Source organism: Moschus berezovskii, chromosome 2, assembly GCF_049115385.1.
Source record: "Moschus berezovskii isolate FMDL1 chromosome 2, NW_MosBer_1.0, whole genome shotgun sequence".
Taxonomy (NCBI): Eukaryota; Metazoa; Chordata; class Mammalia; order Artiodactyla; family Moschidae; genus Moschus; species Moschus berezovskii.
In genome coordinates this window covers 18,028,898-18,051,173 of record NC_142461.1, presented here as the reverse complement: position 1 = coordinate 18,051,173, position 22,276 = coordinate 18,028,898, and the positions used below count along the sequence as shown (strand labels likewise).

The 22,276-nt window shown below is 41.0% G+C and overlaps 1 protein-coding gene across 4 annotated transcripts in view; it reads right to left on the bottom strand.

Moving 5' to 3' along the window:
* SLC16A14 (solute carrier family 16 member 14) overlaps positions 1–22,276 on the bottom strand; it is a 48,350-nt gene that overhangs the window by 11,291 nt on the left and 14,783 nt on the right. For 2 of the 4 annotated variants that reach the window (XM_088845075.1, XM_055397316.2), the window contains exon 4: positions 15,574–16,557. In XM_088845075.1, coding sequence (XP_088701201.1) covers positions 15,574–16,557 — 984 coding nt within the window. Of the gene's footprint in view, positions 1–6; positions 8,050–15,573; positions 16,558–22,276 lie in introns of those variants that run through there. The other 2 variants (XM_055397317.2, XM_055397314.2) reach the window with 2 other exon arrangements.

The following is a 22,276-nucleotide window of genomic DNA, read 5'->3' as shown; positions in this document are numbered from 1 at the left end:
AAAACATTATAATTTATACAATCATTAAAAGTGATATTGCAGATAGGTATTTGTCACATGGAATTTTTTTGGACATAAATTGACCATTTTTTTCTCCCTCCTTGCTGCCCCATCTCCTTGCCCCTTAAAAAAGGGTTGACATAGAATACCATTATCAAAACTATGTTTAATCCCTCCGTTGTGCTGGAGTGGAAAAGCCGGTTGAGACCACTGGACTGAAGATACAAAGCAACTGATACAGAGAGATGTCCCTGACACAAGAACACATTATAATTTGCTTCATAATAACACTTAATTATAAATTATAATTTAAAGTATAAAAGTGATTTTTGTGAAACACATAAAGAGTAAGAAGATATAAAAGATATTGCAATATCTATATCCGAGTATTGGAATTACATTTAAATTTTTTTCTTCTTGTTGCTTATTTTTATTATAATTTCAGTATACTAATACATATTTATATGCTTATCAAATTCAGTATATCAATAAACATGTAACATAATACTTTTGTAACAGAAAAACAAATTATTTTTCATTTGTTAAAATACAATAATAACTCACAAGTTTCTCTTTATCAAAGTGTTACACTGGTAGTGATTTAGCAAAAGGAAAAAACCATGCTAATAAACTCACTGTTGCTTTTTCAAATTGGCTGGAATGCTTTATATTTTGGTCGTGCTGAAGGGCATGCAGGATCTTAGTTTCCTAACCAGGGATCAGACCCACAGCCCCTGAAGTGGAAGCATGGAGTCTTAACCACCGGGCCACCAGGGAAGTCCCTGGAATGTGTTACTCTTATATTGAAAGGTAGTCTCCAATTTTAGTGACCATAAAGGAACTGGAATGCAAAAGTAGGAAGTCAAGAGATACCTGGAGTAACAGGAAAGTTTGGTCTTCCCTGGTGGCTCGACTGCTAAAGAATCCACCTGTAATGTGGGAGACCTGAGTTTGATCCCTGGGTTGGGAAGATCCCCTGGAGAAGGGGACAGCTACCCACTCCAGTATTCTGACCTGGAGAATTCCATGGACATTATAGTCCATGGGTTCACAGAGAGTCAGATATGACTGAGTGACTTTCACTTTCTTTCACTTGGCCTTGTAGTACAAAATGAAGCAGGACAAAGGCTAACAGAGTTTTGCCAAGAGAACCCACTGGTCATAGCAAACGCCCTCTTCCAAAAACACAAGAGATGACTCTACATATGGATATTACCAGATGGTCAATACCATAATCAAATTGATTATATTCTTTGCAGCTCAAGATGGAGAAGCTCTATACAGTCAGCAAAAATAAGGCTGGGAGCTGACTGGCTCAGATCATTAACTCCTTAAATTGGAGAAAGTAGGGAAAACCACTAGACCATTCAAGTATGACCGAAATAAAATCCCTTACAGTGGACGTGACAAGTAGATTCAAGGGATTAGATCTGATAGAGTGCCTGAAGAACTATGGACAGAGGTTTTATAACACTGTACAGGAAGCGGTGATCAAGACCATCATCAAGAAAAAGAAATGCAAAACGGCAAAATGGTTGTCTGAAGAGACCTTAAAAATAGCTGAGAAAAGAAGAGAAAGAAAGAAAGAAAGTGAAGTTGCTCAGTTGTGTCCGACTCTTTGCGACCCTGTGGACTGTAGCCTACCAGGCTCCTCAGTCCATGAAATTTTCCAGGCAAGAATACTGGAGTGGGTTGCCATTTCCTTCTCCAGGGGATCTTCCCAACCCAGGGATTGAACCCAGTTCTCCCGCATTGCAGGCAGATGCTTTACCGTCTGAGTTACCAGGGAAGCCCAGAGAAGCTAAAGGCAAAGGAGAAAATGCAATATATACCCACCTGAATGCAGAATTCCAAAGAACAGCAAGGAGAGATAGCAAAGAGAAAGCCTTCCTCAGTGATCAATGCAAAGAAATAGAGGAAAACAATAGAATGGGAAAGACTAGAAATCTCTTCAAGAAAATTAGAAATACCGAGGGAACATTTCATGCAAAGATGGCACAATAAAGGACAGAAATGGTATGAACCTAACAGAAGCAAAAGATATTAAGAAGAGGTGGCAAGAATACACAGAAGAACTACACAAAAAAGATTTGAACGTCCCAGATAACCACAATGGTGTGATCACTCACCTAGAGCCAGACATCCTGGATTGAGAAGTCAAGTGGGCCTTAGGAAGTATCACTACAAACAAAGCTAGTGGAGCTGATGGAATTCCAACTGAGCTATTTCAAATCCTAAAAGATGATGCTGTGAAAGTGCTGCACTCAATATTGCAGAAAATCTGGAAAACTCACCAGTGGCCACAGGACTGGAAAAGTTCAGTTTTCATTCCCATCCCAAAGAAACGCAATGCCAAAGAATGTTCAAATCATTGCACAATCGCATTCATTTCACATGTTAGCAAAGTAATGCTCAAAATTCTCCAAGCAAGGCTTCAATAGTATGTGAACCAAGACCTTCCAAATGTTCACGCTGGATTTAGAAACAGCAAAGGAACCAGAGATCAAATTGTCAACATTCATTGCATCACAAAAAAAACAAGAGAATTCCAGAAAAACCTCAATTTATTCTTCATTGACTACGCTAAAGCCTTTGACAGTGTGGATCACAACACACTGTGGAAAATTCTTAAAGAGATGGAAACACTTTACCTACCTCCTGAGAAACCTGTATGCAGGTCAGGAAGCAACAGTTAGAACCGGACATGAAACAACGGACTGGTTCCAAATTGGGAAAGGAGTACATCAAGGCTGTATATCGTCACCCTGCTTATTTAACTTATATGCAGAGTACATCATGTGAAGTGCTGGGCTAGATGAAGCACAAGCTAGAATCAAGAAGAGGAGAAATATCAATAACTTCAGATATGCAGATGATACCACCCTAATGGCAGAAAGTGAAGAGGAACTAAAGAGCCTCTTGATGAAAGTGAAAGAGGAGAGTGAAAAGGTTGGCTTAAAATTCAGTATTCAGAAAACTAAGACCATGGCATCTGGTCCCATCACTTATGGCAAATAATGGAGAAACAATGGAAATAGTGTCAGACTTTATTTTCTTGGGCTCCATAATCAGTGTAGGTGATGACTACAGCCATGAAATTAAAAGACTCTTGATTCTTGGAAGAAAAGCTATGACAAACCTAGACAACATATTAAAAAGCAGAGACACTGCTCACAAAGGTCTGTGTGGTCAAAGCTATGGTTTTTCCAGTAGTCATGTATGGATGTGAGAGTTGGACTATAAAGAAAGCTGAGCACCAAAGAATTGATGCTTTTGAACTGTGGTGTTGGAGAAAACTCTTGAGAGTCCCTTAGACTGCAAGGAAATCAAACCAGTCAATCCTAAAGGAAATCAATCCTGAATATTCATTGGAAGGACTGATGCTGAAGTTGAAGCTCCAGTACTTTGGCCACCTGATGCAAAGAGCTGACTCATTTGAAAAGACCCTGACACTGGGAAAGATTGAAGTCAGGAGGAGAAGGTGATGACAGAGGACGAGATGGCTGGATGGCATCACCAACTCAATGGACATGAGTTTGAGCAAGATTTGGGAGATGGTGAAGGACAGGAAAGGTTGGAGTGCTGCAGTCCATGGGGTCACAACGAGTCAGACACAACTAAGCGCTGTCAACAACAATAAGAATCAACTGATAAGCTTATTTACAAGGAAGATTTATTGGCCCCATCCCCCAAGATTCCAATCCACTAGGTTTTTATGTAGCTCCAGGAACCTGCATTTAAAACAATTTAGGGGACTTCCCTGGCAGTTCAGTTGTTAAGACTCCATGCTTCCAATGCAGGGAGTGTGGGTTTGACCCCTGGTTGGGAAACTAAAGATCCCACATGCCTTGTGGCCTAAAAATAAATAAATAGATGAAACATGAAAAAAAAATCTGGACACAAGTTTTGAATTGGAAAAACATCCTGTGTATAAGGGAAAATATCAGTCCCACCCCAGAACCCGAAGTTTCCTCCCCAGAACTGAACACTGTTAATGTTTTTTTGTGTTTCCTTCCAGAAATGTTCTCTATCTCTCTCTCTCTCTATATATATATATATACACACACATACACCCAAGCCATGAATCACCTTTTTTGTAGTTAGCAAAAACGTAATTGGGAGTACATTAAACACATCTTGATATTTTTCTCTTAGCAATATATCTTGAATACTGTTTTCTAATTTTATAGATGGATCTGTCTCTTTTTTGTAATATTTGCATAAATATCATACTTTATTAAGCAGTTCCCACTGATGGACATTTAAATTATAGCCAGTCCTTTATATAGCAAACAATAAATCAAACAACCCTTATTCATTTGTCTTTGTTCATGTACAAAAAATTTTAGAAATGTAGTTGCTCAGTTAAAAGGTTTTTAACCTTTTACATTTTGTAGCTAAACTTGGCCCTTCTAACAATTAATGTTAGGTGATTTTCTCCAGGTGGTTTGGTAACCATGCGTGCGTGCATGCTCAGTCACTCAGTCATGTCTGACTCTTTGCAACTCCATGTAGCCCCCACTAGGCTCCTCTGTCCATGGGATCTTTCAGGCAAGAATACTTATGTGGGTTGCCATTTCCTACCCAAGGGGTTCTTCCCCACTCAGAGATCAAAGCCACGTCTCCTGTGTCTCCTGCACCAGCAGGTGGATTCTTTACCACTGTGCCACCTGGGAAGCAGGTTTGGTAACCACACCTAGAGAAAAACTCTTTTCCAGGGAAAGAACTGAACTGATAATCATCACTTAGGAATTTTCCTCTTAAAATCAAGAAAATAAAGATTTTGTACAGAAACTCACTGACCAACTTTAAAGTGGACAAAATTTATTTAGTTATATGTAAATAAAATTATTTGGATACATGAAGGAAAACCTATAAAGCATATAACATTACAATCAACTCTTTATAATATCTTCAAAGAACTGTAAATAATATTTTAAACAGGATATATTAATGTATTTGCTGTAATTCTTTACAAGCATTCTCTTTTTCTATTGGCAACATGAATATTGCATGTAAGATTTACTTTGTTTTTGTAAAATGAGGATTTGATTTGGAAGAAATCATCACTTCCATAAATACAGTAAATCAACAAACAACTGGATGGACTGAACATGAGCAGATCTAACTTGGATATTTAACCAAAGCTGGACCACTGGATAAAAAGTTTGTATTTGTGATGCACAACTAACAGTGCAAACGTTGACATTGGCTATATAGCACCATTCCAAATATTTAACTCTGCCTGGAGAAGACTTCTGAGAGTTCCCTGGACTGCAAGGAGATCAAACCAGTCAATCCTAAGGGAAATCAATTCTGAACATTTATTGGAAGGGCTGATGCTGAAGCTGAAGTTCCAGTATTCTGGCCACCTGATGTGAAGAGCCAATTCATTGGAAAAGATCCTGATGCTGGGAAAGATTGAGGGCAGGAGGAGATGGGATGACAGAGGATGAGATGGTTGGATGGCATTATCGACACAGTGGACATGAATTTGAGCAAACTCAGGGAGATAGTTAAGGACAGGGAAGCCTGGTGTGCTGCAGTCCATGGGATCACAAGGAGTCAGACATGAATGAGTGACTAAACAACAACTTGTTAATTTGATCGTGTCAGTAAATGAAAGTAAGGAAGCAATGTCGTCAGTTTTAAAACCCACAACATGATTTTCAATCTAATCATCCTAATTTAATGGTAAATATATATTGAGAGAGAAAAAACACTGTGTCAGCATTGAAGATTACCTTTATCAAAAACAGACAGCAGGATCCTTTCATGGCAACCAAAGCTGTCACGATAACAAACAGGTCGTGTTGGACCAAATGGAGTATGACATGCAATTTATTATCTATCATAATTTACAGCAATTCTCAAATCAGTGGAGGTAATATTGTGTGGGTATATTAGCCATGCTTTTGTTCCTCCTTTCCATTAGCTGCCTTTTATTATTATTGTTATTTTGGTGGTCCCTTTCATTACACAACCCCTCCCACTAGACATTAGAGCAGGAAATAATGGAGATAAACAAAAAGGAAATGTGTGCATGTAATCACTTATTAACAGCTCTGAAGGGTTTGGTGGAGTAAAAGACTGAAACAGCTGGCTAAAATTGGACTGGGGTAACTTTCTGTGACTCCGGTTACTAGTACCATTCCTGTCTAATCACCAAGGATAATTGAGAATGGTCTGTACTCACTTTAGATAAATTTGACCCGAGACACTGGCAATGACATTAAAATATTTGTGTGTGTGTGATAAGCAAATCGTGAGTGAAAATTTAAATAGTTCTAAAATATGTGTAAACAAGTAAGGCAGCCAGAAATTTCAAAATGATTCTTGGAAGAACATTTTGCAGTCTGAAAAATGTTTGGCTTAGAAAAATAGAGATCTCCGATAAAGGAAGAGCATTATTCGATGTCATGAATCATAGTTATCTTCTGTATGAAATCAGTCAAGAGAACTATTTTAAAAACTGTGCTGAGCTCAGGCAAATGAATTTCCATAGCACAGCAAGAGGCACTGGAGAAGGGCTATTTGTTACCACTTCTCCAATGTCAAGTACACAGACATTTGGACCAAGGGCCTTTTGTTTATTATCCTCACAACATGATAGTCTTATATTTGGGATTAGTAACATGCTTTACAAGTGATTTAAACAACCAACTTTACATGTCAATCAGCAATTAGTTTTCTACTTTATTTACTGGGTAAGAGAAACCCAGAAAAAAATTTCTATAGGCCCCAGAGCATGCTGATAAACAAAGAGGCCAATAAAATGAATAAAAGTGCTTGAATTTTAGCCCTTGACTCAATGGTTATATGCACAAATATGACTTTCACTAAAGAGGTTATTTATATTATTTATTTATTAAGGTTTGTCTCAAGATTCAGTTTATAACTAGATAATACTGCATTAGGAGTAATGGCAAATGCTATTTTTAGAGAAAGATTTAGAAATTGTATGCCTTAGCTGCAGAATTCTTTAATAAAAATATAAACTGTGTTTCTTTAATTGTACTAAATGCATTGCCTTTGAAATTAGTGTCTGCCTTTGTTTTACACTGGTAGAGCAATTGCTCCCTGTAATAATTTCTGAAGACTAGCCTTTTCTTGTGCTTAAAATTCATTTACAGGTTTCCTCCACCATCTGAAAGCAGAGAGCATTCTATGAAACCTTAATTGAAATGGCATAAAGCAAAGAAGCCATGACCTCCAGACACATCTTGCTAATGGAGGCACAAATAAACTGAGATTAAGCATGGATGCTCATAGAGACCATCCAAAGTTCTGGCGACTTGATGCTGAGATGCCTGTGTGGTTCCTGGGAGGGAGTTTGGCGCTGCCTCTGCAAAGGTTCGCAGCAAAATAAACGCTGAACAAGGTTCCCCTTTTTTTGTGAAAGCAAAAATCCTCCTCTAGTTTTTTCCTGTGAGCAAAAACTAATACAGGTCTTTTGTAAAAGCAAAGTAGTGAAAAGCGCTTTCAAAAAGCAGGGGAAACCTGTAACTGTTGTTTTCCAGAAGCACTTAGACACCTTATTTTCACCTTACAAAGAAGTAACTAGGTTGAGAAGCTTTCATTCTGTTTTAAAAGCTATATCTAAAACCCTAGTCCAAGTATGGATGGTGAGATAGTTTTTAGAAGGGCATTTCTAGCAGGGATTCAATAGGCTCTCTTTGCAGGACACTGTCATCTCTAAGGTGCATGTGGTCCATAGCGCCTCTCCCCACACGGAAAGGCAGCGCTGCTTTCACATGAAGCCATGGCAACAGCATTTAAAACAACAGTGTCAGTTACAGGACAACACGCTTTCCCACGATATGTCACAGTCCTCACAGTAGCCATGTGAGGTACGCATGAGTATGACAGGAAACCTTACGTGGAGCAACACAGGACACTACACATTGGCACCATCCATGTATTTTTTTCTGGATTGTTCTATAATTTGAATACATGGCTGAATGAGTAAAAAGAGGATTCCTACCATGTAGAGTAAACCGCTTATATAGAAGGAAAAGTCATATTTTTGGGTGATGTCGTAGATCCACCCTACAAAACAGAAAAGAATATATTCAGCGTAACGAAGTTGAGAGAACAAAGTCAAGAATACAAAGCAAACATTTATTGCTGCTATAAGTAATTTTCTAAGAATTTATTATATGTCGTTTAATGCCCCAGACATTTCATGTAGCCATTTTTAAGTCTGGGCTGTTGGAACCTGAGTTCTCAGTGCCTGGGAATGACTACATTTACCTTTAAAGCCACTGGGGTGCTTTTAAAGGCACTGAAACAATAGCTGGCCAACCTATGGGAAAAATGTGGCTCATAGCTCTTGGGGGTAACTTTTAAGCTGGCATAAAACCAACAGTGAAAAGTGACTCTAACGATTTTCTTTTTACACAAATCTTTCCTAAAACCTCAAAACATTTCTGAAGAAGTTTCTAGTGTGTATCCAGAGAGGCTGAGCAGAAGATACTTAGAACTTTGATTCATTCTGAAGTATATGAGGGTAAACATCTGTTCGAGAAGGAATCAAAATTTCTAGGTTTTATGAAATTCACATTTACAGCTATAAACCTTAATATATATTTAAACTTATGAAAGTTTAAATTGCCAAAGATATAGCCTTAAATGCTAAGTTATCAGTTCTTTTAAAAAATACTTTACTCTTAACGTTATAGGCTGATGGGCTTCCCTAGTGGCTCAGGGGTAAAGAATACACCTGCCAATGCAGGAGACCAGGTTTGATCCCTGGATTGGGAAGATTCACTGGAGAAGGAAATGGCAACCCACTTTAGTATTCTTGCCTGGGAAATCCCAAGGACAGAGGAGCTTGGTGGGCTACAGTACTTGGGGTTGCAAAAAGCGTTTGACAAGACTTAGCAACTAAACAACAACAATAATATTAGTCTGATACTTTCATATGATCTTACGAGGGACTTCGTAAAATACTAACATATTTCATGGATTCTAAGATACCATGAATTACATGATGCATCATTATCTTATGTATCAATAAAAAAGGAATAATTGTCAATTAAATATGACTTGATGTTTTCTTAGAACTATGTAAAAGGTATTCTGACTTCAGAGATGTTAAAATGTGAAAAAATAAGTTTCAGAAACTATGAAACATGACGTTTCATTCACCTCAGTGATTAATTCTAAGGATCAGTCTCATGTCATGGTCCCCACATTGCCAGTTATGCAAACTGAGAGGATTAAGCTAAACGTAGAATTTTATTTATGGTAAAAATGTAAACATTCACTTTTTCCATTTCAGCAAGTGCATTAATTAGCAGAGGCATAAGAAAAATATAAATGATTTAATGACCAAACATAGTATTCCATGGCCACTTTAAAAAAGTGATACTGCAATTTAAAAAAATGATAGTGCAAATGAATGCATAAATGTAACTTGCAACCCTCTCCCACCAACAAACAGCTACACAAAATGAACTGCTAAATGTGTAAACTAGTCCCTCTGACTTCCTGGGGGTTATCTGTATTTCCTGCTTATTGTAGCCAGTGTGCTTAATGTTCCTGAATGAGTCAAGGCCATCATAAAAAAAAACAAACAAACACTTAATAGCATCAAAAATGTATCCTTTTCAAAAATCCCTCAAAAGCTATGAATTCTGGATATACTTCAAAAGTAAACTAAGCTTTTGAGTCTGTTATTTGATACATAAAAGAAGAGAATATCCGAATCTTTAAATGTGGCTTAATAAATGTTCTATCATCTTTTTTTACTCTCCAATTTGAGACAAGAGGGACAGATAAGATTACACAGATAATCCAGAAACAGTGATTCAGCTTCAGCACTGAATCAGAAAGTGCACTGACATATGAACAAAAAGGCATCCAGCTTTGCTCGTGCCTCCATTTGTCCGCTGTGGACCACTATGAATTATGATGAAGTGAAGAATTCACTGGCAGATAATGCTGAGTGGTATGTCTTCAGAAGCAGAGTACAAGACAGCACTATCTTAGGTTATAATTTGTAAAAAATCAATACACATAAACGAAGTTCTCGTCACAGTCCACTCTTTCCAGATGAACACTGATCTTGTCGGTTTAACAATTCATTCCTCACTTTTCTATAATCAAGTCACTGGGAGTTAGAAAGTGATGCCTCTAAACAACCAACAGCTCAAACAAGTTGATTTCCCACCACTACTTAACATGAACTCGGAGACAGGACAAAATCCTCATTAGAAAATTAGTATGTACTTAGTTCGGACTATTTACTTACTTTTTTGTTAGAAGTGGTTGAGTACAAGCTCTAGGGCTCTGTGATATGGCCCCTATCCACCTCTCTTGCTGCCCCAAACTCAACCACAGGCACAAGCCATTCTGAATTTTTTGGACTTATCAAGCACATTTGTCTTGGCACCCTGACTGTACATGTACTATTACTCCTTCTGGTGGGACAGTAATAAACCCATCACCCTCAGAGAACATCCTACCATCTCCTTCCACCACTCCATCCTCCCTCTTGCCTGCAGACTATAGAAAACAGCGCTAAGTATTCTTATTCTTATAGCCTTACACTGCATTAGTTATATTTTAAAGTCTTTCACCTTTCCTCTAAAAGTATAAACTTCTATAAAAGCACCTTCACACATCCCAATCTTTAAAAGTAACTCAATTTTTTCAAAAAGTGCAATCAACTTTACCAAACAATTTGACAGTGCAAATTGTTAGGAGTGGCCCTAATTTTTACATTAAATTAATTGCATAGTTTTCTCCAATCTACCTTTAGGATTTATTCTGAAATGATTCCAGATCCTGCCATCTCTGCTAGTTTGAACTCAACCCAGTCCTGAGTCTGATGCAAAGCAGGTCAGGAGACATGCTTTTATCACATGCTTCAGTCCAGCACATGGGAACAAAACTCTTTAGGAACGACATGTTTCAGAGGAGACGCTCACCTCATTCATCCATCACCCATCTCTCCCTATAGGTCTGATCTCAGTCCCTTGGTTTAGAGCTCATAACTCTTGGCAGTCCTGATCCAACCATCAACTGAAATCAACAGCTTCAAAGTAAGAATCTGGTTCCTTATTAATTTGCATTCCTTTTTCATTTGAGTCTATCAAATTAGGAGTGATGGCTGTTTTTCTTAATAAATAAGTGTTCCCAGCTCTTGGTGAAAAACATTACAAATTATTCTTAGCCTGTTACATTTTGTGTGAAAACTGGAGATAATTGTGGATGCTTGGTCAGTCAGATTTGGTGGCTGAGTTTTGCTATACTTTACCCTGGAAACATCTAAAAAAGGATCTACTGTTACTACATCTTTTAAAAGAGACAAACTAAATGCCCAGAACATTATACAATGAATTACATCAAGAAGTTCGTGTTGCTAAATGACACGGTTGAAGTGACTGTTCAATATCTTTGATTGCATATTCTTCTGCTAAATGGATATGTGCGATTATCTAACATGCTACTAAATTGTACCAGATTTTTTTTATGCCAGTAGTAATCACTTTGAAAAATGGAAAACACATTCATTTTTAAACCCATTAAAAAAGAAAAAGCTAATGTGAACAGTAATTTTCCTTATAGCACTTCAAGCTAAGTAATAATTTCTAGCCCACCTGGAATTTCTAGCAAAAATTTAATGTGGTTATTTAGTCACTCATATTGCCAGACACTGCTATAATGCATAAAGGCTGGCCTTGTGTCTCATTGCAATATTGGCTCCTTGGCCTGGAAAATCAATGAATTAAACACAATGCAGTTAGCCAATCATGCTGCTCAGCATTTCTCAGCGCATAGGTTCAGTGGAAGAAGAAATAAACAAAAAGAAGGAAAGGCCCCTTTAGGTTGCTGGCCTGGAGATGTACGTCAGAAGATTGACTTTAGCATCTCCATGGCAGCCTTTTGAGGATTCCCTGGTGGCTCGGATGGTAAAGAATCTGCCTGCAATGTGGGAGACCCAGGTTTGACCCCTAAGTTGGGAAGATCCACTAGAGAAGGGAATGGCTACCCACTCTAGCATTCTTGCCCACACATCCACCATCAATACAGTGGTCTCTACCATCCATCGTGGATCAAATTCAGCTACAGACTCCACTTCTAGAGAGGAACCTTGAAGAAGAGATCAGACGCGAGGACTGAGAGGTGGGTATAACTCCCTATCTTCTAGTTGTAATTCCTTTCCCTTCCACTCAAGAAAGTGCACTAGAATTCAAATGTGTGAAAAGGAAATGGCCATAGGGATGGGATAGGAAAACTATGCTGTCAAACCTTGGTGCTTTAATTAACACTGATCATGAATTACTTACGCTGGACCTCACAGCTGCTTTGTGATAGTGCCATTGCAATCTAATGGAAAAGTGAAAGTGAAAGTCTCTCAGTCATGTGTGACTCTTTGCGACCCCATGGACTATAGAGTCCATGGAATTCTCCAGGTCAGAATACTGGAGTGGGTAGCCTTTCCCTTCTCCAGGGCATCTTCCCAACCCAGGGATCAAACCCACGTCTCCCACATTGCAGGTGAATTCTTTACCAACTGAGTCACAAGGGAAGTCCAAGAATACTGGAGTGGGTAGCCTAGCCCTTCTTCAGGGGATCTTCCTGACCCAAGAATCAAACTGGGGTCTCCTGCGTTGCAGGTGGATTCTTTACCAACTGAGCTATCAGGGAAGCCCATTGCAATCTAATGGATCAGTATAAAATAATTCCAGACTGACCATTAGAAGCAGAAAGTACCCCCGATCATGCAAAGAAACATCAATGGCAGATTCTATTCCCACATACAATATATCTGAAGGACTTCCAACAAGAGGGTGGATGAGTCTATGGTAAAGTCCCCATCCCTTTAATGGACATTTAACTTTTTTGGAAGTTACCACTGGTTGATTGATCCAAGTCCCATTCCAAATCTTTTCTCCTTTCCTTCCTCTAGTCCCGAGGCTAGAAAGCAATGTTCTCCAATTTTCAGTTTCCCTTGAAGCTTAGACTCACTGTGAGACACTCTGGCCAATTAGATATAAGTGGAAGTCTGTTGGGACTCTTTCATCCCTTCCTCTTTCTTGTTATAAATAAGTTTGTAGTGACTGGAGCCACTGGAGCCATTATGTGACTGTGAGCAACCAGCATGAGTAAAATGCCAAGAGGATCTTGAGACATTGTCTCAATATCATCTAGTTTCTGAACTCCAGATTTCTGGTTATGTGACACAATTAAATCTCTATTTAAGCTACTATTGTTGGGGTGTGATTTTACAACCAAATGCATCCCAAACTGATAGAGAATTCTATACAATGAGATCACTGAACAGTTCTGACTTTTCAGCTGCCAACAGTCTACTGCATTGCTATAGATATTCACTGTCACCTAGAAATGCTGGCTTGCACTTCTATGTATGAGCAGAAAATAGGAGCTGACTCAGAAAGGGCCCCATATGTAGCCTCTGGGTTTCCTAAAGCAAGTCTTGTGTTTTAAACCTTTAGTCAGCCAGCTGCCAGCATTGTCAGCTGAACTGTTATTGTTCAGTTGCTAAGTTGTGTCCAGCTCTTTGCGACCCCATGGACTGTAGCCTGCCAGGCCCCTCTGTCCTTCAGTATCTCCAGGAGTTTGCTCAAACTCATGTCCACTGATTCGGTGATGCCACCCAACCACCTCATTGTCACCCCCTTCTCCTCCTGCCCTCAATCTTTTCAAGCATCAGTTGAATAAAAAATATATATATATATATAATTATATATAATTTCTGGAGCTTCAAATCTTGTTGGGGGGGGGAGGTGGGACATAAAGATGGGTGTGTTAGTTAGCACAAGCCCTCTGCCAGTGGGGCCCTAGGATAAGGGATGACTGTGGGTCTGTAGGGATGACTGTAGGTCTGTAGGGAGGGTTTCAGCCTGAATCCACGAGTTTTTCCCCAGCTACTGGGAAGAAGTATTTCTGCACAGAATATGAGAATAAAGGGCCAGGGTGAGCCAGAAAGGAGACAGTGGAACATCTGAATAGGTGAGACTCCTCCAGTGAAAACCTTGCCCAGAACTTCTGGTAGCTCTGACAACTGCTGCCCGCCCTGGCCTGGATCCCCCAACAGCCACCTCCAGAGACCACCTTGGTGTTACCATTTGACTCCAGCCTCTGTCATGCTTTGCAGGCTCCTGCCTTCAATCTCAGGACCGTGGGGAGACTCTGTGACTTTGCCCAGCACCTGGCCTCTTGGGGACTGGGTCAACCTGCCACAAAGCTTAAAACCCATCCAGAATGACAGGTTCAGAGAGGTTCTTGCCCAGGCTTGGGACTCCTCCTGGCTGCCTATGGCTTCTGGCATGCCCAATGCAAGTAGCAAATTCTTCATTGAACCGAGGTGAGAGATCTCACCCTAGATGTTGGTAACTGGAGGTCTCTGGGCCTCGGGTAAGCAGAATGTCCCAACTCTCCCTAAATGCCCACACCCTAATCTCTGGAAAGGCGGCAAAAGGGACTCTGCAGATGGAATTAAGTTTAGGATCTTGAGATGGGTTTTTTTCTGGATTATCCAGTGGACCCAATGCCTGTCCCATCCCATGGACAGGCATCTTTAAAAGTGAGAGGAGGCAGCAGAGTCAGAACCATGGAGAAATGAGAAGATGCTCTGCTGTTGACTTAGATGATGGAGGAAGGGGTCAGGGGACAAAAAAGCAGGCAGTCCCCAGAAGCTGCAAAAGGCAAGCAGATTGCCCCAGAGAAATTCCAGAAAGAATGCGGTTCCACCAACACCTTGGTTTTGGCCCACTGTGATCCAGTTTAGCCTTCTGACCTCCAGAACTGTAAGATGATACATGTGTACTGTTTTAAGCCACTAAGTTTGTGGCGATTTATTACACCACCAGTAGAAAACTCCAGGGCTTCCCAGGTGGCGCTAGTGGGAAAGAACCCGCCTGCCAATGCGGGAGACTTAAAAGATGTGGGTTTGATCCCTGGGTCGGGAAGATCCCCTGGAGGAGGGCATGGCAACCCACTCCAATGTTCTTGCCTGGAGAATCCCATCCCATGGACAGAGGAGCCTAGTGGGCTACAGTCCATGGGATTGCAGAGTTGGACATGACTGAAGCAAGTTAGCACACACACAGAAACTCCTACAGGGCTAGCTCCAGCCCACAGATCTGTTGAATCTACAGATGTGTTTTGAAAATCTGGAAAAGTCACCCGAGACTGCAGAGTCCTAGCTTCTTGTGGGTTGTTGGAATGGGGAGGGGGCTAACAACAGAAGAGCTAGTCATGATTTTCTGTTATTTCTTGGTGAAATCAGCTTGAACTGGCAGAGACTGCCTCCTTCTAGTGGGGCACAGGCTCTGTGCTACCTGGCACCATCTGTTTCACCAGCCTGGTCATTTATCTCACAGGTTAAGGACCAAAGTTCATCTACATTCTACGGGAAAGAATGACCTTTAACTTGCTAAAATTTATACATGAGAAATTGGGAGCAGGAATGGGGAGGGGGAAGAAAGGAGTGTGTGCACACGTGGAAACTTACTTCATATTCATCCTGGACTTTTAATATAAATGAGAACCTGACCTTTCTACATGCACTCTAAGCTCTTAATGCCTTGAAGCGTTTACCTGCAAAAGGCGGTCCCAGCAACGCGGAGATGCCGTTAGCACAGATGATGATACCATAGGCATTGGCCAGGTGCTCAATCCCCACCAAGTCTTCCGTCACCACCGGCATCAGGGAGAAATAACCGCTGGAAAAGCCTATCAGGGCGCAGATGACTGCCAGGCCGGCATAGGTGTGCATCAAGGGCAGAATGAAAATACTGAGGACCAGGGTGAAGTTGGCCATCAGGAAGACATTCCACACGCTGATGCAAGGTAGGTCGGCCACAACGCCCAGGACCACTTTCCCGAAGATGTGAACTATGGCTATGATCGAAGTCAGGGGGAACACATCGTTTTGCTCTGATAAATTGTACAAGTTGACTATTTCTGGGAGGTGGATGAAAGGGATGACGAAGCTGCTGTAGGCAAACAGAGCCCAGAAAATAAAGGCGACAAACATCCGATTAGTAAAGAGCGAGGCTGTCCCAAAATAGCCTGAGTACCAGTCCCGGAAGCCCTTCCTGACCCGCAGGGTCAGCTGGCTCACGGTCTTCAGAAGCCGGAAGGCGCACATGTCCTTTCCGTGCACGGCTTTCTCCCGGCACGCCTGGGCGGGCGCGTCCCCGAGGGAGCTGTCCTCAGTGCCAGGGCCTCCCGGCTTCTCTTCGGCTTCCCCCAGTTGTCCACTGGACCGGACCGAGTCGGTGGAGTGAGCCGGCAGGACGTGGTGCGGCGCCTTCCCTTCTGGATCATCGCCGTCCATCCCAGGCGAGAGGGGCCTCATGAGCGCCCCGCACACACACAGGTTCAGGGACACGGCGCCCTGGATGAACATGGCGTTCCGCCAGCCGTACTCGGCGCACAGGTACTTGAGCAACACGGTCATGAGGAACGTGCCGAAGCCGGTCCCGGTGGTGCTGAGGCCCTGGGCGAGCGCGCGCCTCTTCTGAAAGTACCTGCCCACCATGACCACAGCCGGCAGGTAGGCCATCCCGCTGCCGAAGCCTGCAGCCCCGAGAGGGGAGAAAAGACAGACAGCACAACGTAAACGACCACAGTCCCAACTGGCAGCCTTCCAGATCATCTGCATCTCATTACCTTCATCTCTGTAACTGTTTTTGAATAACAACAGTGGTTTAGTTGCTAGGTCGCATCCCACTCTTGCAACCCCACGGACTAGGTATAACCTGCCAGGCTCCTCTGTCCATGGGATGTTCCAGGCCAAATACTGGAGTGGGTTGCCATTTCCTTCTCCAAATAACAACAATAGCCAGTACTTATTGACCACTCACTGGGGTCCATGTGCTTTACAGACATTACCACAGGTAATCCCCTCTATAAAAGGGCAACATCTTACAGAATAGATGCCATTGTGCCCATTTTGTACTTGGAGAAGCTGACACTCAAAGAATCTGAACCCAGGTGTGTTTTTGTCGTCCAAATTTTGGGCTTTTCCTGCTGTGGCCTACATCCACCCCGTTTTCTTTTCTTTTGCATAACTTTTAAACAAAGATATAATCATGTTTGTTTAAAAAAGAGGAGCTTGGGAGGTAAGTACCAAGACTGTCACCCACAGAAGCCTGTTTCTAGTCCATCATTTCTCCCAAGAGGCTTTTCAGCATAGGTCACACCAATAATAATAATAAATTATATTAGATAAATTATATATACTAAATAAACAACTAAAGTAAGTCGGCATTCTCACATGAGAATATGAGCTCCACCAGGGCAGGACTGTGTGTATTTTAGCCCTTGGTATGCTGGGCATTGCCCAGAATACATAGCGTGTGCCTAGTGATTTGTTGAAAGATAGCATGCATTCTGAGCACTCTGCTGTCAGTGCTAATTGCACTTAATACACAGGAAGTACTCATGGACAAGGGGACGAAGTGATTCCGGGCGATTTGCAGAAGGCTTAGGAATGGGCCGATGTGTTCCCAAATTCATCATAAGAATAAAAGGAATTAAAATGTACCCATGAGTATACATAGCTGCTGCTGCTGCTGCTGCTAAGTCACTTCAGTCGTGTCCGACTCTGTGTGACCCCATAGACAGAAGCCCACCAGGCTCCCCCGTCCCTGGGATTCTCCAGGCAAGAACACTGGAGTGGGTTGCCATTTCCTTCTCCAATGTGTGAAAGTGAAAAGTGAAAGTGAAGTTGCTCAGTCGTGTCTGACTCTTAGCGACCCCATGGACTGCAGCCTACCAGGCTCCTCTAACCATGGGATTTTCTAGGCAAGAGTACTGGAGTGGCTTGCCATTGCCTTCTCCGGTACCAGACGTCAAAACCACCTAATACTCCTTTGCAGCTCTGATTTTTTAAATTGTATTTTTCTTAGAAAACAGAAACAGCTGGTGGTTTACATGGACAAAATTAAAATGCTGCTGGGGAAGGTGGTGTGTGGGGGGACAGGGAGTATTGGGAACACTTTGTGCTTTCGCACAGTTTTGCTGAACCTAACAGTTGTGGTGCTGTGCTCAGTTGTATCCAACTCTTTGTGACCCCATGGACTGAAGTCCACCACGCTCCTTTGTCCATGGAATTTTCCAGGCAAGAATACTGGAGTAGATTGCCATTTCTTTCTCCTGGAGATCTTTCTGACCCAGGGATTGAATCCACATCTCTTTATGTCTCTTATAGTGGCAGATGGGTTCTTTACCACTGCAGCGCACCTGGGAAGCCCTAAAATGGCTCTAAAAATGAAGTTTATTTAAAAATAAACATGAAATCAAATAAAATAAAGCACTGGCCAATAGGTTGAGGGTTGTGTTCTCAACTTCTAGGTACAGATGGAGGGAAACCATAAAACCCCGCTCCAGTTGTTCAAGGGGTCCCATTCCATTCTAATACTTACAACCTCCTGACATTAGGATAGCAGCTTAATAGCAGAGAAGAGCCTGTGACCAACAGCATGCCCCAAAGCTGAGAAGCTTCCCTAGTTCAGCATCATTTAACAGTTTCAGAATTACTTGAATTTGGAAGGAGACCAGAGCAGTCATACATGCAAATATAATAATAACAGTTACCGCTAATTGAGTGGCGATGATGTGCCAGCTGCCTTTCAGGTTTTACTTGGTTTAATTTTCACAATAATCTGAAAGTTACCTGTGGTTATGCCCAAATTATTAAAGGGAGCATTGAACCTCATGGATATTAAGAAACTTTCCCTGACCTTGCAGCAGGTAGCCAGAGAATCTGGACTGGAATTCAGACCCGACTGGAGGGTCTGGTCCCTTTCCATTGTCCGTGCGCAGTCTCACCCTAAACTGCTCATCCCCTGGCTGCCAGGATGGAGCTGCGAAAGCATTTTGCTTCAGCTTTTAAAATAGACGAATTCTTTAAAGTGGATAATCTCATCATTATCTTACCTGAAAAATGAATCATTCCTTGATATCATAAAATATCCAGAAGGTATTTAAATTTTTAATTGTCTTATGCTGCTGCTCAGTTGCTTCCGTCATTTCCTACTGTTTGCGAACCTATGGGCTGTAGCCTGCCAGGCTCCTCTGTCCATGGGATTCTCCAGGCAAGAATACTGGAGTGGGTTGCCATTTCTTTCTGCAGGGGATCTTCCCGACCCACTGAGCCACTGGGGAAGACCCTGTCTCAAAAATGACCATATTTTTAAAAGATTTGTTTAAATCAAGTAAGGCCCACACATTGCTATTTGTTGATATATATATTTTAAGTCTCTTAAGTTCTCTCTTTATTTTCCTCACAATTTACTTGTTGAGGAAACTGGATCATTTGTCCTTTGAAATTTGCCATTCTGCATTTTGCTGGAGGCACAAAAGTTTACTTTTCAAAATCTGATTTGTCACTGACAATAACCAATATTCTAATTAAATGTGGTTATGGATCGCTAAACAGCAGCAGAATGAAATGACTAATAAGGAACCGAATTGAGAGACCAAAGCATAAGAGTAGCACCAATTATAACACCATTTAAATAATAAATACTCCCACGTCGTGTGAGAAAAAAAATCCATGCCTGATGCTATAAGCATCTATTACCTCTCCATGTCCTGAACAGCATCCCCCTTCCTTATGTGACTTTGTGATTTGTAATCGGCACAATTATTCTATGAGTGTGTAGGACAGGCCTTGGGGATACTGAGGCCCAAGCCTCAGTGATCAAGCAGGGCCCTGGGACAATTCTTCACCACATCAGGTCGATTCCCTGGTCGCTCAGCCAGTAAAGAATCCGCCTGCAATTCAGGAGACCAACATTCAATCCCTGGGTGGGGAAGCTCTCCTGGAGAAGGGAATGGCAACCCACTCCAGTATTCTTGTCTGGAGAATTAATGGACAGAGGAGCCTGGAGGGCTACAGTCCATGGGGTTGCAAAGAGTAGGACACGACTGAGCAACTAACACTTTTACTTTGTACCCGGATAAGCCAGGAAAAAGAAGGCCCAGAGCAGGGGAGAATCAGTCCTGTGGTTCTGAGTAAAAAGCACGGATTGGAGGGAAAGGTTCTTCGAGGAGTCGAGCAAAAAATGGAGCCCTTAAATGGCAGAGCTGAAAAAACTTGTCCAGACTCTCCTGGGTAAGTAAGATCACTCAAACAGATGTTAATTTTCTGCTCATTAAGAGGACATCCATGCAATTTTAATTGCCTAGATGTTAAAAAAACAAATACAAACAAATCTGCCTCAAATGCTTCTTGTAATGAAGAAGGATGTCAACAAAGTCCCTTTCAAACATAAAGAGATATGTACATACAGATATACAAATATGTTATCACTATACAGTGATAAACATGCATACACACATATGTATCTCAATAACTTGCCATTTTTATTTAAAAAATTTAAAATTAAAATAGTTTTGTTTTTGTTGTTTCAGTCACTTTTTGCAGATCTTTGCATCTAACTTCTTTCTATTTTACAAAATAGGGGTCAATCAGTTTCAAAATGTCTCACTAATGACAGCCCAACAGTATACAAGCTAGCTGATTTAGCTGGATTTTCCACTTAAATATAATTATAATATATATTTGTGGAGAAAGTGGATACATTTATTTTCGGAGACTTTCTTCGAGTGTTTCCTGTATAAAAAGTGGGTGCAATAAAGTGTTTCAAGAAACACTTTCCTCTCACTGGTCTCCTCATCTTTTTCCTGCTTCCTTGGATCCATAAATACTTGTTGAATAAATAAGTAAATGAATGAATATTGAGATCATATTATTTGAGGATCAAAAGCAACTAATTGCAAGATATAAAATTCCATTTAAACGAAGAGTCTGAAACAAAGAGTCTGACCATAGGTATCTCTAAATGATGGGAATAAATTTCAAGTCCTAGTTTTTTCTTTTGGCCTTGCTTGTGTGATCTTAGTTCTCTGATCAGGGATTGAACCTGAGCCATGGCAGTGAAAGGCCAAGTTCTAACACTGGTAAACCCACTGGACCGCCAGGCAACTCCCTCAAGTACTGGTGTTGGGGACCGATTCATAGTACATATGTCCAGACAACATGGATCAAGTTCCTAGGGGCTCCCATGTGTCTGCCCAGAGACCCCGGTGTGACTCCCTTAGTTTTAGCAAAAGTAAAATCCCTGTGGCAACTCTATACATTGGACAGTTATGGGGCAGTTTCTAAATCGCCTCAGGAAAAACATTTTGAATTGTTCTTTAAGAACTGTTGTCAAGGCCTTCAGATCAATGGTTTCCAAACTAGGCTTCATAGAATACAGAGTGCTTTTTATATCTAAAGGTGTTTATGTGGATACATCACAGAGAACCAACTTGTCAGCTTATATGGACAGCTGGTTTTTATGTTCACCTTCTCCTGCTACCTTAAAGCATAAACTTAAACTAAAAAGGTTATATTATAGATAATAACAATTATATATTAGCTAACATTTGCTTAAGACTTTATTATGTGCCAAGCATTGCGCTAAGTGCTTCATACAGATCATTTCATATAACCTTTTCAACAACCCTGTAAGCCAAGCAGACAGTTATTCCATTTTGCAGATAAACACACTGAGGCATAAGCAAGTTAAGTAATTTTCCCAAAGTTACACATATAAGTGGGAAAAAAAAAAGCAACGGTTCCAATTCTAACTTTGAACTCTTACGAAAACATCACCATCAAGGTGCCATTTATGACAATTGTAGCTCTGTATTCAAAAAGGTCAGGCTGGATCCGGTTCACTGAAATACAGTTGTATGAGTAAGAAACTACTTATCTGTGTGCATTCTGCTATCTGTTGATAGAAGAAATTATGGCTGGGATTACATTTTGCAAAATGGATATGCAAACTGTGCTGCCTGACAGCCAATTTTTATATATCTCCTGGGGACTGCCACTCTGCTCTGGATTTGATTCTTACAGTCTCTAAATCTGTGTGGGTTTAGTGCTATTTCATTAATTTGAACAGAGCCAAAGGAGAACGTGATTTTTCTCTGATTCACGCTGGATTCTGCAGTTCTTAAATGAGAATGCTGTTAGTACGTGGGTTTTGTTACAAGAGAAGGACTAGCAGTTAGAACCGGGTATAGAAAATTTAATTAAATTCTATTAGGGAGGCCAAGTACAGCTGTTAGGTTGTTTCCTCATGCTCCAGGCATATTTAATATCTTATATTAAAAGTATTACCTGGAGGATAGGATATGGGTAGGGTGGGATGGAGACAGAGGGACTAAATATTTAATGGGTCTCTTTTCTTCACGATGAAATTCATTGCCCAAATGCTCAACAGAAACACATAAAGTCAAG